The following is a 16,320-nucleotide window of genomic DNA, read 5'->3' on the forward strand; positions in this document are numbered from 1 at the left end:
AAATACACAGTTTCAACATTAATTTCAGACTTTTTAAAGTTTCTTTTAGCTTTTCTTATTTTGAGATTAATATATCATGAGGATTTGGAATGCTTTCTGATGCATATAGGAAGCATGTATCATCTGACAAACCTCCTGACCTTGCATTGAAGTCTTAAATGTAACAATGGTCCTAGGCACTTGCAGGTGCTTTTGCTACTAAAGGAGATCCAGTTCATGTTGGGCATTGTACTGGTGGCTTGATCACTTGGCTGCTTGGATGCCATTGCATCAGAAGACAGAAGGCCTTGATATAATTTGCATTTCATTTTGCATTTTGATAGATACATGATTAAATGTAATCATGTTTGTTGTGTAAGAATAGTTTCTCAGGTCTGAGTAATTTTAATAATGAGTAATAAATGCTGTAGATGGTAAATTACACATGAGCCACATAGTGTTTATGTATGTACCTGAACAGCACACTTACAAAAACTTCTTACTTAAATAAAAAGTAAAACATGCTTAAGAACTGTTGCAATAAAACCTCAGTTTGAAATTTTATTGACGCAAAGTGGTAGTGTTGCAAGGTTTGTTAAAATGTGTTAATGAAGGTTAAGAAAGCCTAATTAGGAAGTAACTGAAGATGGGTACCTTTAAGAAAACCAAACCAAACCAAACCAAACCAAACCAAACCAAAGTGCACAGCAGCAGAAACTGAAGTACTTGTATTTCTATGTGTGTTTTGGTGGTATTGACTTGCCACTTTTCACAGGTGGGCACATGTAATATGTGCAATTGCCATCCCAGAAGTCAGGTTTGGTAATGTCACAGAGCGTACTCCGATAGACACTAGCGGAATACCTTTGCAAAGATTAAAATTGGTAAGTAGTATATTAATATATGCTCCATATATGCATTGCTAATAAGGTGCTCCAATATTTGAAATGTATTAAAAATCTGAATTGTGAAGGTAATTGTCAGGTAAAGAGCAGTAAGTTGTGTTCAAGGTAAGAAATAAATAACAAGAGTTGTATCAAGATGGGCCTTTTGAAACATAATGGCAGTTAATTAACAGTAGTAACAGTCTTTGGTATTCTATTTAATTCTAACTTACTCTTCCCCAAGAGAAGAATAATGAACTTGACCAGTATCAACTGTGAAAGTTTCATTTTTGGAGCTGTATTGGTGATGAAACCCAAAAAGACAGGGAATACTACACAGTACATATTTGTGAGGTCTTTTTATTATTGATTTTTACCTCTACTATTTATGAAGGTGAAAGAATGCATGCTCTGTTTGTTATATGGTATCTCTGCCATCAGGATATTGCAAAATATGTGTACAGAAATCACACATTAAACAGTGTCATTCAGGAACACTGATGTGCTTAAGAAGAGAATATGCACAAGTGCAAAATGTGGTTTTTTGCTATATTATACGATAATTACTAAATCTGTCAGTGTGTGCATGACTGTGATGTTGTGAGATAGAAAGAAATTGACTAGTGGCCCATTCAAAGTCTTTGAGGAAGCGTAAGTTTTCTGGATCATCTCACACTGTTTTCTGGATCATCTCACACTGTTCTTGGTCTACCTTACCTTATAGTCACTTATTTTGAGCTAGTAATATTTTCACTCTATTTGTACTTTAATTTCATTTTATTCCAGTCATTATTTTTCTTTTGTAGCTGTATGTCTAAATGTGGAAATACAGGTTGGAGTACTTTAAAATTGATAGCCTGTCCTTCAAGTGCAAATGTGTTTTGAATTTTTGCTCACAGTTTAAAAAAATAAGTTTTCTTATGTACTTTTAAAAATAACTTAAAAGACATACGTAGAGAGTGTATATATATATAACATAAGAATGTAAGGCAACTTGAAAATTGTTAATTCAAGGGTTGAAAGCACAGAAATCATAGAAAATTTTTTGGAAGCAACCTCCAAGATCATCAAGTCCTACCTTTCACTGAATAACACAAAGCCTACTGGGCACACCTTATCTCAATCTGCCATATCTGGTCATTTTTTTAACACCTCCAGAGATGGTGACATCATCCAACTTCTCTGGGGAGGATGTTTCAAAGCCTAACGACCCTTTCAGGGAAGAAATTTCTCCTGATATTGAGCCTAACCTCCTCTGGGACACTGTGAGGCTGTTGTGTCTTGTCCTACTGTTTTTCACTTGGCAGAAGAGGCCACCACACCCTCATTTCAGACAGTTGTAGAGAGTGATAAGGTTCCTCCTGAGCCTTCATTTCTCCAGGCTGAACAACCCCAGCTTCCTCAGCCACTCCTCACAAGACTTGTACTTCAGGTCCTTCCCCAGATTTGCTGCACTTCTCTGGACGTGCTCAAACACCTCAATGTCCATCTTGGACCACAGTTGTGGCCTCAGCTGTACTGAGGACGAGCTAAAAATCCCTGGCCTGGTCCTTTCTGGTACAGGCCAGGATGCCATTGGCCTACTTGGCCACCTGGTCAGGGCATGAGCAGAACCCAGCACTGGGCCTTATTGAACCTCACACCACTGGACTTGGGCCATGATCCAACCTGTCCAGATCCCTCTGCAGAGCCTTCCTGCCCTCCAGCACATCAACACTCCCGCCCAGCTTGGTGTCATCTCTAAACTGACTGAGGGTGCCCTTGGTCCCCTTGGCCAGGTCATAAAGAAGTAGCCCTGATTCTTGGGGAACACCACTTGTTACCAGCCACCAACTGGATTTGAATTAATTAGTTCATTCATTCATTCATTCATTCATTCATTCATTCATTCATTCATTCATTCATTCATTCATTCATTCATCAGATGTTGAAATGTATTCTGTGGCATGTCCATGACTTAAACACTGTAAGACTAACAGGAGCCTTTTGGAAAAGGCTTGAATTAATTTTAAGTTATTGATTATGAGGGTGTGGAGCCAATGTTTCTGAAATTATGTGATTTACATACCTAGTTTATTTCTGCAGAATAAGCAATTATGTTAATCAGTCATGAACAGTTGAGGAATTTTTAGATTTTCTTCTATTTTTTTCTTCAGTGGATAGAGTATTGCTTTTAGTCTTATTGCTTTTTCAATTCTTCATGCCTCCTTCAATATAAAATGACACTGAAACACTTGTGTTGTAAAAAGCTGTATATAATCCTATGATGTCCTGCAAACATAACAATGTTTAAAAATAGAATATTTGGCTTTCTTAACACTGTTTTTTAAAGAAGAAGAGTTTGTATATTTGTGTGGAACGAGTGTTGCAAGAAAGGAACTCAGCTGAATACAGCAGAATTGAGAGGCATGTAACAGTCATAAATGTAGTAGTGCTGCAGGCAGAAGACAGCCTTTCTGTGAGGGAAGGAAGCACTAGAATCCTGGTTGGCTCATTAAACCTTTTTATTCCAGGATTTAATTTATTACATTACATTTATAATGAAATAGCTAGATTTGTATTAATTTGAGGGAAGTAGGCAGTTTCACAATTTCAAAAGGTTCTGTAGTGGTGTAATGCCAATAGACCAATAAAATGTTGTTTCTTGGATAGAGGAGCAGAAAAAAAAACCTGCCCTAAAATCACCAGCTGTCTGCTGTCTGCTTTTGAATTTTGATTTTGTTGCAAGTAAATTACTGCATCTGATGATTTTATTCTAGTGTGTTTCAGAGTGAATGCCCTAGCTAAACTGTTTCCTGAGTGATATATGATATGCTGTCATTCTGTATTTTAAAAATAAAAACGAGTATGTGTGTGTGTATGCATGCATATACACATACACATATGCATGCACATATGCATACACATATACATACACATACACATACTCATACGCATACACATACACATACACAGACACAGACATAGACACATAGACATAGACATAGACATAGACATAGCAGAATTGCATGGATACTTTTATTTTCTCTTAAACACTGTATCTCAGATACCTCTTGTAACATTTTTCTTGTTTCCTGAAACATGGGGCTCCTATTTCTCAAAAGAGTTTGCTGCCAACAACCTTCTGTATATGTTCTAGTCTTGTGTATATTTGCCGCATTTTTCTCAATTCAAACATGATCTTTAAGTTAGTCTTCACTTCTGATTGTTGATGCTGCAGAATAGCAAGCTCTCATACCCACTGGCACTGAGTATTTTTCCTTATGGGAATGTCAGGGATTATATGCAAATTTATTATTTGTCTACTAATTCCTGCCTTTACTTTCCTCCACACAACCTCACCTCATCCTTATCTTTCATTCCTTTCTGTTACCATTTGCTCTATACCTAAGAGTAGACAGGTGATACCATCTGCATTGCTGTTAATTTCTGTAAAAGCATATTGAGTTTTCACACCTGCAATTGATGCAGCTCAGTTTTGCCCTTTGAAATTTTAGGAACTGTCAGTGGTCCTCTTCAGCATCTAATTGCAGCCTCACAATTATCCTATTTGATAGATTAAGGACACCTCTGTTCATCTCTCTCCATCATTCAAGCCAGAGAGTTACCAGAGCAAAGGCAAGATTTGTACATAATTTCTTGAGACTGAGCCTTCATAAGAAAAAAATATATATAATTTTCAGCCTATTTTTATAATTAATTTTGTGATAAAGCATGGGGTATGTAATAAATAAATGTGGGTTTCTTACTGTGCCACATTTCCGTTACAAAATTTAGGATATGATTTGTTGATTGTTTTTTTTTTAAATGAGCAGTGGAAAAAAATTGTAAAGGAATTGATTGAGTTCTAGCATGCAGCCGTACCAAAATTAGATATTACACTGTAGGAGCAAATTGTTCTAGTTGTTTGAAGCATTTTCTATCCTTTTCCTCCTTCTTCCTCACCCCTGAAGTAATAAGAATCCCAGATTAGAAGAACATCTACTATTTTCAGAGATCTATAGAGCAGGATCTGACATTTTCTTTAATGTAGCATCTACAAAGAAACAGCAAGGGAAGTAAAAAACCAATATTTAATTTTTTTACAAATTAAAAAGCATCTGTGCAAACATGAACTTATTGGTAGGCTTATTTTTATTGCTTAGTTAGTTGATGTAGGGATTGATGTTAAATTGTTTCAATTCATTTGAAATTTTGAGTTGAAATCAGTGTGTTTTCTGTCAGTCTATTCAAGATATACTAATTTCTTCCAGAGCAAAACTCAGTATGTGTATCATACTAATAGTAGTTTATAGATTGAAAAATGTTTTATTCAGCTGTTTCATGTTTGAAATACTGGGTTGTTATAGCATGCCAATATGTTTTCGTGTTTCTCTAGCTTTTTCAGTAGGTTATGTGTCAAGTATCATCACTGCTGAAAACTTACATGACAGTGAAATTTTCATTTAAAATTAAGTCTTTTGAGATTTTTTCCTGAATGCAAGTAGACAAAATAAATAGAAGATTTGACTGCTTTGTTTTTCATAAGGGAAGAAAAGAATGGGATGCACTCTGGTGAAATTGCTTCTATTTTAGGGGTATAAACACATGATATTATTGGACTTTAGCTGACTTCTCATGCAAAAGCAAAAGACCTTCTACGCAACCTTAGTGTTGAGAGCATTCCAGAAGGATGCTATAACCTGTGGTTTCTACACATGATGTTTGTGATGGTACATTTTCCCTTTTTTAAAAAAAAATATTTGTGAATGGAGAAATGAGATTATCCTGATCTTCTTTTGTCCGAGTCAGGCTTTCTTTCTTCATTTTATGACATTCACATCCATCAAGACACTTTGAGTTGAAATAGCCACATGGAATAACTATTTGTAATTACCAAGCTAGGAAAGAAATAAGTTGAATATGGACATTTAAGTTGTAAAAAGAAATGACTTTACACTTAGCAGCATAGAGTAAGTATTGGGATATACTTACCATATCACACATTATAAACCAATTTTTTGCAAAAATTACAGTATGCTAGTTTTTGTGGACACAACTGTTTTCTGTTCCAGTGGTCTCCAAGTTTAGCAGCAGACATGAGCTAGTGTGAAAACAAGAAATGCACAAATGCTAATTTAAGTACTTTTAATCACAGTGAAAATGTTAGGAGCAGATAAAAGAGAGGCAAAGTTGCTGAGAAGTGATGGGATGCGGGGGCACCATTTGAAATTTGTGTACATGTAGACAGAATTTTAGCTAATGACAAGTTGGAGAAAGTATGTAATTTAAAAAATTCTTGTTGTGAATGAGTATGGTGTCAGCTTCCATCCCAGTTCCGTTAAACAGCATCGAACAGTTTACCCAAAGCAGACAAAGCTTAGGATACCAGTTGAGTTTAGTTTTATTTACCAGTAATTTCACTATTATAAGCCACACTGAGTATAAGCCGCATCTCTGGGTGTCGGCAACTTTTCATTCTTTGTCCGTACATAAGCCGCACCTGATTATAAACCAAATGTTACAATACAGGGTGTGATAAAAGGTATCTATTCTATCACCATCTGTCGAGGGTGGGGGCAGTGATCCTTATCTCAATGGCAGGTATTCTGCTAATGGGCCATCCATTGAAACCAGGCAGGACATTGTTCTTTATCTTTTCACAACCCATCCTTCCTCCAGCAAGTAATTTTCTGCTAATGGCCCATTGATGGTGCAGCTTATAATCGGGAAATTACTGTAATTTATTTTTGCCTTGTCCCATTTGCTTTAAGTCTCCAAGACAAGCTTGGTGTATGCTTATGCTTTTAAAATTCCATTTTTTCTTGATTATTTATGGGTCATAGGAAACAAACTGTATTTCTTTGTGTATCAAAGTCAATGATAAAACTCAATTTTTCTTTGGGAAGGGAAAAGCTTTTCCCCAAGTACCTAGATAGTCTCTGTTTTCAAAAGAGTGTTAATTACACAGCTCTAATTATAAATATGAATTATATCTGCATAGAAACGTCTCTGGAGATGAAAAATTCAGACTGACCTCTCAAATATCAAATCAGCCTTAGAGAGAAAGTACTCTCTTATTTGTTTTTCTATTTTAATATAACATGGGGCTTAAAATTAGAATTAAGTAAAAGCTCGTGCTAGTATATGGCCAAGTAATTGAAGCCAACAGGAATACTGAGCCTAGTGTCATTCAGCCTTGCCAGGCATGTGACTTGCAATGAATGTAGACCTTGTAAATGAGAATGTTTTAATGTTTCATCAATTACAACAGAAATGCTTAAATAGAATCATTAGCATTTGTTCCTAGACCTATGTATTTTGAGATGTCAGCTCTAAAATCATAATTTCAGTAGAATATATATCAACTTCAGTGAAGTATCTTATCTCCTTTTGGTATTTTTTGTGTTTCAAAATGCTTGAGTGTTGGATTGACTTTGTCCTGATAGTCAGTCACTGCAATGCTGTGCTGGAACATGCACATGTGATGCCTTTGTTTCTCTATCTGTAGAATTTCCTATTATTTTTATACTTGAAATACTATTTCTCCCAACAAAATAGAGGTAGAAAATGAGTTTTGGAATAGCTGAAGTTGCCCTGAAGCTTTTGATGACCTCAGATTTGTATTTGACAAGTGAACTGACTATAACCACAAGTGTACTCTGACTAAAGAACATTATTCTGAAAAGAAATCTACAGTGTGATGATGACTGATCTACAAGCCTTTCAGAATATGGCTGAAGCCATAAAGATTTTTTAAAAGGCTGTACACTTTAAAATTTGCACCTGAAGGCAAATAATAGTGAGCTTGAAAGCCGAAGATTATGGTATTGAAAGGTACATCAATTCTGAAAATACAGAGGTTTCTCAGTGGTATGGCACTGAAGAATGGAATCAAAGCAAAAATTTGTATGAGCTTTTAAAAGAATGAGCACGGATTCTCCTGCATGTCATTCTGTTTTAATGATTAAAAAGAATTAAAGACATTTGAGGACACTGCTCATCTTCTCTGTTCTAATTTGTAATGAAATTCATTTGTTAAACTACAGTGAGCTAGTAGAGCTATTGCAGCTGTGTTTGTGAAAAAGTAGAGAAGCACTCACAGTGATGTATACCAGTGTTGCTATGCGTTCCTGCTAATACAAAAAAGTATTGATTACTTTTCAGTGCTTCCAAAAATATTGCTGGAAGGGCCATTGAGTAGAATCATTATGCCATAGATGCAATCCTGTATTAACTAGATCATTGCACACATTCAGAGGCAATGGGACCGAAATAGAACCAGATTTTAAGATATTTCCAAATTGTTTTATAACTGTTAATGAAATAGATTTTAGTAATTTAAAAAAATTTTAAACTAAGAATAATGCAATAATTTCTTACTGCAATATATAATTTATTAAAAATGTGGTGACTCATTGCCATCATGTACAAAATAGAATTTACTATATATGATTTAGTCACAGTGTTCATAAGATTTTTAATAAGGATATTAAAAGAATATAGTTTGCTGGTTGTATAGTACTTACTGTCAGAATAATGTGTAGGTCCTATTGCAAACTGTCAAGTTTGTATCTTGTAGTGGTACGGTACTATCAAGTCTTATGAAAGATATGGCAAATGTTATAAATGCATTACTATAAATAATGTCTAAAGACATTAACAGAAAGAGACATAGACATGTCTGCTGTTATAAGTGTAGTAACTGTCAAGGATTAAATGTGGCCAGTGTATGCAGAGTTTAGAAATCTGGAGAAAAAAAACTGGCACCAGGTTTGTATCTGTAAGAAAATAATTTGCACACACCATAATCCAGGAAAATTTCTCCCTGATTTTTACATGCACAAGTTATGTGCATGGTTTTTATTTGTATCATGATTGAATACATACCATATTTTTAAATGCAAATTAAAACTGAAAAAATCTTCTGCAATTTTGTAATAATCTCTGTTCAGGCTGGGGACAGTCCCCAGTACCAATACAGGCTGATGGATTAATAGACTGACAGCAGCCCTGCAGAGAAGACTTGGGAGTACCAGGGGATAAAGCTGGACACAAGCTGTCAACGTGCACTTACAACCCAAAAAACCAACAAGCCAAGTGCATCCTAGGCTGCATGAAATGCAGCATGGCCAGCAGATCAAGAGAGGGAACTTTGTGCCTCTGCTTTTTCGAGAGTACTCCCAGCTGGAGGAGTTCGTCTAGTTCTGAGGTTTTCCAGCACAAGAAAAAATAATCAGTCTATTAAAATGGGTCCAAAACAAAAATGATCAGAGGGCTGGAGCAACTCTGCTATGAAGACTGGCTGAGAAAGCTGAAGCTTTTCAGCCTGGATAAGAGAAAGCACTGGTTAAAACTTACTGAGACCTTTTAATACTTACAAGGAACTTGTAGAAAAGATAATAAAAATTTTTCTTTACCAGGACCTGCAGTGACAGGACTACCAGCAAGTGTTTTATACTGAAAGAAGGTAGATTTAGATGGGATACAAAGAAGACCTTTTTTCTTACACTGAAAGTGGTGTAATTCTGAAGCAGACTGCCCACAGAACATGTGGGTGCCTCATCATTGGAAGTGTTCAGGGTCAGGTTGTATGGGGCTTTGAGTAACCTGGTCGAGTGGCAATGGGGCTGAAACTAGATGGTCATTAAAGATCCCTTCCAACCCAAACTGTTCAAAGATTCTGGAGGACATGAAACAGTGGAATTTTCCAAGGGATAAAACAGTTATGAGGTCATCACCCACTGATATGTGTTGGGTTTTTAAAATGTGTATATAGTCAGTAGCACAGCAAAATTTATTCAAAACTGCTTTAGACTTACATATAATAAAAAAAGTAAATTTCTAGAAGATTGAATATTACAACTTTACGGTGTCATAAATGCAACTGGTAATAATTACAGTGATGGTCCGGTTAAAATCACCTTACTCCAGATACAAAGGTGATAGATTGTGTTTATGGAAAAAATGTTCTGTTATAAATAGACATTTAAAAAAGGGTGCAATTATTTCCTTTTCTCCAGTCAGTAGGCACTTTCCCTGATTGCCATCACTTTTCAGATATGATGGAGTGTAACTTGGCAGCTGTATCAGCCAATTCCATTAGGACACTGGGATGCATCTCACTGGGTCCTATGGACTTGTCTATGTTCAGATCCCCCTGGTGGTCTTGAACCTGACTTCAATTCCCCAGTTCCTGCTTTGAGGTTTAGGGACTTCGAAGATGTGGGAAGAGTGATTACTAACACCGAGGCAAACAAAATTATTGAGTACCTCACATTTTCTTTAATCTTCCATTTCTGACTAACATGTTATAGAAGCCATTTTTACAATTCTTTGTATCCCTTGCCAAATTCAGCTCTAACTTGTGCTGGCTTGAAAGCAAGCCAGTGGGAGATCCCAAGTCAGAACTACAGTTTAATAGGAAAATTAAAACAAAATGCAGTAGGACAAAAGCACTGACAGAGTCAGAATACAATCTGACACCCTGTCAATCAGGGTGTTGGCAGCAGTCTGATTAAATGGTGGCAGCAGGCCTCCTGGAGTGACAGATGTGGTTCTGTTGAACCAGTAATCCTGTAGAAAGGTGTACTTTTTTCCTGAAGGTCCATTGGTGATGTACAAGGGTCTGGTTTTCCTCTGGGAATCCAGTGGAAAAGGACTGGCTGTGATTTTCTGAATCTCAGATTATATTCAGGCAGGAATATTTGGCTCCTCCCTCTGGGTGGAGCATCTCACGATGGGATGATGTAATTTTATCAGTCATGTTGTGGGACGCAATGGCCATTAACAGAAGATACCTTTCTGGGATAGAGGATGGGTCGTGGAAGGGATAAAGATAATTGCCCCACCTGGTTTTAACAGATGGTAATAGAATACATTATTTTGGTTACATATTGCATTGCAAGCTAAGATAAACTATACTGTAGCTTTCCTAATCCTGTGCCTCCTCAACCAGACAGCACTTCTCTTTTCTTCCCAGGATATCTGTCCCTGATTCCATGTCCAGTGCTTTTCCTTCTTGTATTTCACTTTGTCCAGGAGGTCTTTACTGAGCCATGCTGGTCTCCTGCCTTCCTTGCCTGAATGCTCACTGGTGGAAATTGAGACATCTTGGGCTCTAAGAAAAATACCCTCAAAGATCTGAGAGTTCTATTCTGCTCCTCTTTCCCTGAGTGCAGTTTTCCAGAGGGTCCCATCCTTATTCCTTAAATAACTAAAAGTTCAGGCTTCTAAAATTCAGAATACTGACTTTAATTTTTCTTGGGCCCATAACCCTTGAGATCACAAATTCCACCAGGGCATGACCACTGTAGCCCTGGCTGCCACTGATCCTGACCTCTCCAGTTAGTTAATCTGTGTCAGTAAGCAGCAAGTGCAGTAACACCTCTCTGTCCCCTGGTTAAGAAATTTTCCTTGATGCTCTCCAGGAGTCTCCTGGACTGCTTATATCTTGCTGAGGTGCTTTTCCAGCAGATGTCAGGTGACTGTCCTGACAAGTCCCTGAAGCTGGATCAGAATGTGCCAGAGTGATGCTTCCTGCAGGTGGAGTAAACAGGTTTTGTCAACAGGGTCCACTCAATTGAGGTGGGCAATAAACACAAACCATGAGCTTGGCTTCTGATTTTCAACCACAAGCTCTTGACCTGTTCATCACTGTTTTTTCAAACATGGGTATGTGCAATCAAGTCCATAGAGAAGGGAAATTGCCTGCCCCTCCTTCCTTGCCTGAACCTTCTGAACAGTTTGTAGCTGTCAATTGGAGTGCTTCAGTTATGTGATTTGTCCCACCAAATGTCAGTGTTTGGGATTTGATCATAGTTTTCCATTTGCATGGTCACTTCTAACCCCTTCTGCTTGTTACATATGCTGTATGCTGTTTCAAAATTTGATGTATTTTAAGGATAGAATAATGAGTTCTCAATAAATTAATTGCTTGGACAAATAATTCTAAATAGTTCGAAACTCAGTTCAGTGAGAATTTTTAGCTTTCAGCAGTTAAATTTGTATTTTTAGCACTTTTAACTAACTTTTTCCTGTTGTTTCTCTCACTTAAAGTTTTCTGCCACAAGGCATTTGGGTGATGATCCTTGGAACATTACTGTGAGACCTGTTCCCTGAAGGGTAAAAGGTCCAGTTCAGGTTATAAGCTTGAGAACTTGTGTTCATGAGCAGACACTGGTTTTCCTTTAGGAAACTGACATGTATTTGAAATAATACTTGTAAAGAGCTGCTGAAGAAAGTAGTAAGTTGATTTGCACAGCATATTCTGAGGATTTAAAGTAACTCAAGTAAATGTTTATTTTAAAGAGAAAAAATTATGGCTGAGCTGCTGCCTGGGGTTACTTTGTTTTTCCATTAGCTGAAGCAGCTCTCTGTGAGCTTTCTGTTTATGCAGTTCCCAAGAAGAAGGATAGAGTATCAGTTTTAGATAAAGTTTTCTTGGTGGAAAAATGGCACAGTCTTTTAGAGACTAGAGCTTTGTCCTGCCTTTTTTTACTGTGGCACTTCTAAAACATTTTATTTATTTCATGCTACTGTTTTGTTTGCAATTCCGCTGTTACCAGTAGAAAGTATGGTCTCTTAGACAGCTGCCACAGCTTGCACTAGAGACGAGTCTTTTAAATGCTCCAAATGACAGACAACACCATTTTGTTTCTGGAGAAGTGGCATATTTTTCCTGTGCATGTAGTGATGTGAGATCATTTGCTAGGCACATCCAGCATGTTTAACCGTGTGGTCTTCAGGAATGGCTGTGTGTTGTTTTCATTACCAGCAAGCGTTACATCTGTCTTGTCAGCTCTGAACTTAAGCAGCTTACTTATTCCTTGCACCTTATCACAGCAGGGCACTTGGCAAGCTGAGAGACTACACTGTCCAAGTCTGACAAATATAAATCTTAAAGCAATGTCAACATCATAAGGATGGTACTGCAGCCTACATCATCTTCCAATTTGTCCAGTAGCCTATATTTTACTGAGTGACACTATGACAGAAAATTCTTGTGGTGGAGAGTCAGTGTTACTGTCTGCTTTTTTCAGCAGAGAAGGAAGGGGCTGTGTGAGAAGGTTTCATAACAAAATAATACATAGATTGTCATGGAACTCATAAAATGAGTAATGAATATGTTAACTTCATAGTTGAGAAAATTTAACTTTATGAAACTGGGCAGGTACAAGGGTATATGTACACAAGTGGAGGCTGTAGAAAATATCATGGATTTGAAAAATTATATATTCCTCTGCTTTTTGCACATTACTGCAATAGTAGGAGACGTTCTTGAACAAGTTTACATCAACTTGACTGTAAACAAAGAAGCCATTGCAAATACAAACTTTGTTTTAAAGACTTTCTCATCACGAGGAAAAGATAATATATCGGTACCTTAGTCTTTAGCATGGCATCTCATGTTTATCATCCCCTTAACAGGAAGGTAGCCATCTACTTTATCTTTCTATGTTAAGGCAACATAATCTCCATAGAAATGGTGGCTGGAGAAAGAGAGCAGAACATACAGCAGAAAAATTCATGGTATCTGATACTGTATGATATTCAGCTAACCATCTGGTCTGTCGTTTGTTGGTTTTCTTCTACAGTATTAAAAATAAATTCCTTGATGATAGAGGAATTACAGTCTTGCAGTAGGGCAGCACTTAAATGATTTTGGAGAAATTCCAGATCTCTGACTAAGAAGACTTGGCTTATATCACAGATGTCCTTTTTGTTCTGAGGCTTTTGCTTTTTGAACACCATGGAAGAGTGTTTCTGTCCTTGTGAGAGATGTTTACTTTTTATAACTGATATCTGCTGGCTGTTTCATTTTGCTGCTATAACACAGTTTACAGTGTAAACTTAGCATATTCAGAACTGCCTATAATGCCCGGGCACTTTCCAGTTCATCATAGTTTCAAGACACCTCATCTATCTGAAAAATACTCAGGTCACTCTGCCTTTGAGATAACTGTCTTGTCTCTCTTTCCTTTAGGAATTTTCTGTTTGCAATACATCTAGTTCTTTTAACTAGTCATGGTAAAAATTATCTCATTATAGCAAGTAGAAATCAGATCGCTTTTAAATAGAAATTGAGAATTTGCAGCCCTCTCCTGGATGTGATTTTATTAGGTTAGTGGAAAATGTAGGAGATCAAGGTTTGCTGAATGTGTCTGCCATTCTTTCCAGAATCACAGAATTATTTAGGTTAAGACTGACCTCTGAAATAATTGAATGCAACCCTTGACGAAACACTGCCTTGTCAACCAAACCATGGCACTGGGTGCCACATCCAGTCTTTTCTTAAACACCTCCAAGGATGTAACTTCACCACTTCCCTGGGTTTTACATTCCAATGTTTAACAGCTATTACCATGAAAGAATTTATCCTGTTAAACCTCAACCTCCCTTGGGGCAGCTTGAGGCTGTGTTGTCTTGTGCTGTTGTAGATGCATGGGAGAAAAGGCTGACCCTCACTTGACTACAACCTTCTGTGAGGCTACAACCTTTTTTCCAGGCTAAACAATCTAAGAACCCTCAGCTACTCCTCATAGGACTTACTTTCTAGGTACTTCACCAGCTTTGTTCTGGACTTGTTCCAGCTTCCCAATGTCTTTATTGAAGTGATATCTTTCTTAATAAAGGAAACTACAGTTTAATTTTTTGGGTCCTGTCTTTGTTTGTTTGGGTGATTTCCATGTATATAGCTGTGTAATCGTGACTAGCATACAAGCAGGTGTCAGAGGAGTAGTCGCTGACCCAATATTTGTATAATTCAGAGCTTTTTGCTATCCTGTTCAGTTTTTTGTAATTTATAAACATTTATCCCAGTATTTCCAGATATATGTGACTCAGATTTTTTTTGTCATGATTTTCAAATTAAGTGGAACAAAATGAAAGCATAGAGATTACAAGAGCAGGTAAGCAACATAGACATAAGGGAGATATACTAAATGTTTATCCCTTGCTATCAGATTATTTTAAAAGAGGAAAATTAGGATCAAAATCCTTGTCAGCCTGAGGGCGATGAAGTGGCTAGTGAGCAGTCAGTTGGATGGGATTATGGAAGAGTCTTGGTAGACTTTCGGTATTTCTGATCTGTACTAGAGGAGAGTTGATATTGCAAACTTGTTTTCTTCTTGTTTTACATCAGAAGGCAGTGATAGACCTATCATTCAATAGAACCTTGAACTATAGAGTGCTTTCTAAGGAAAACAGCCAATGGCTAAATATTTTTGACCATAGTGATTATTGTTTGAGAGAAAAGAGAAAAATTCAAAGTGCAAATGAACATTGCATCTAAGTTAAAGGAAGAAGATACATGACATAAATATATTGAGAGGAATAAGTACAGTCCATGTAGTTCATTTGGGGTGGTCATATAATAATTTTTGAATGGTTTAGTTTCTAACTTTTTCTTTTCTTCAGTGCAGCAAAATCTGACCATAAAGTAGCTGTATACTAGAAATGTTTTTGTTCTTAAATTATCATCGGAACATTTTCAAGTATTGCTTAGTTTTGTTAATAGAACTAAATATGTGTTAATAAATATCATCTTCATATGTGCAGTAAATTAGATTTTCCACTGTCCCTATGAGAATAGTAGTAGAAGTGGTAAAATGGGAGCCTATAGGTGATCTTCTTGTCTTGCTGTATTTGTTTAGCTGTTTGAAATTGAGACTTATGGAGCACTGTGTAGTGATCACACCATAAAATCCTTCTTTGTTTTTATCTCTCAGTAACATTTTTCTTTTCTTAGTGCATGCGATCGATCTCCCATTTAACTTAATTTAGGTATATAAAGCACAGTTTTGGATCCTAAAGATTTTATTATGCATCGTATCGTTGCCTATATGTTGCTGACTGTCAACTGAAGAAACATAAAAGACACCACCCACTACTTTTGCTCTGCGTTTTGTCACTGTGCTATTACATAATGATAACCCTCTACAGTATATTTCATAGCCATTGCTTTTAAGGTTTCATGGGCTAGTGATTAATTTTGTGTAAATATGATAACGATTATGTTCCCGGTTGCTCAAAGGTATTGCAAAGACCCTTTTTTTTCACGTCAGTAAGGTGATGATTTTATATTAATACTAGGTTAAGTTCTGGTATTACCTTTTGTTTGCATGTAAATCTATGATGTTGATCTTCATCAATCACAGAGCCTCTCACACAATTCTGAGAGAATGTAAAGGATTTACACATACTACTTTATCTTTCCTCCAAGGGGTGAAAATTACCAGTATGTTGTTGTAGTAATCCTTCCCCTTCCCTTTCCCCTTCTCCTTCCGCTTCCCATGTTGTTTTTATCAAATCAATCTGGACAACAAGTTTTGATAGTACATACTGTTCCTTGGGAGTGGAAAGCAAGATAGTAGGTGACCCAAATTCTTGAGTGATTAAGCTGATCCTGTAAAAAACTGTCTTCTGTGCTAACAGGTTTATTGTGAAAATTTCCGCTGTGCACAGGCTTATGGATCTG

General features: G+C 36.8%; 1 protein-coding gene across 3 annotated transcripts in view; it reads left to right on the forward strand.

The window, feature by feature from the left end:
* The window catches only part of KDM4C (lysine demethylase 4C), a 256,853-nt gene that overhangs the window by 177,042 nt on the left and 63,491 nt on the right, over positions 1 to 16,320 (forward strand). For all 3 annotated transcript variants that reach the window (XR_004420744.2, XM_033085582.1, XM_033085583.1), the window contains exon 17: positions 755 to 863. Coding sequence is in view for 2 of the 3 variants with exons in the window: in XM_033085582.1 (XP_032941473.1) it covers positions 755 to 863 (109 nt within the window). In the remaining variant the exon portion in view is untranslated. The remainder of the gene's footprint in view (positions 1 to 754; positions 864 to 16,320) is intronic.

Source organism: Catharus ustulatus, chromosome Z, assembly GCF_009819885.2.
Source record: "Catharus ustulatus isolate bCatUst1 chromosome Z, bCatUst1.pri.v2, whole genome shotgun sequence".
Taxonomy (NCBI): Eukaryota; Metazoa; Chordata; class Aves; order Passeriformes; family Turdidae; genus Catharus; species Catharus ustulatus.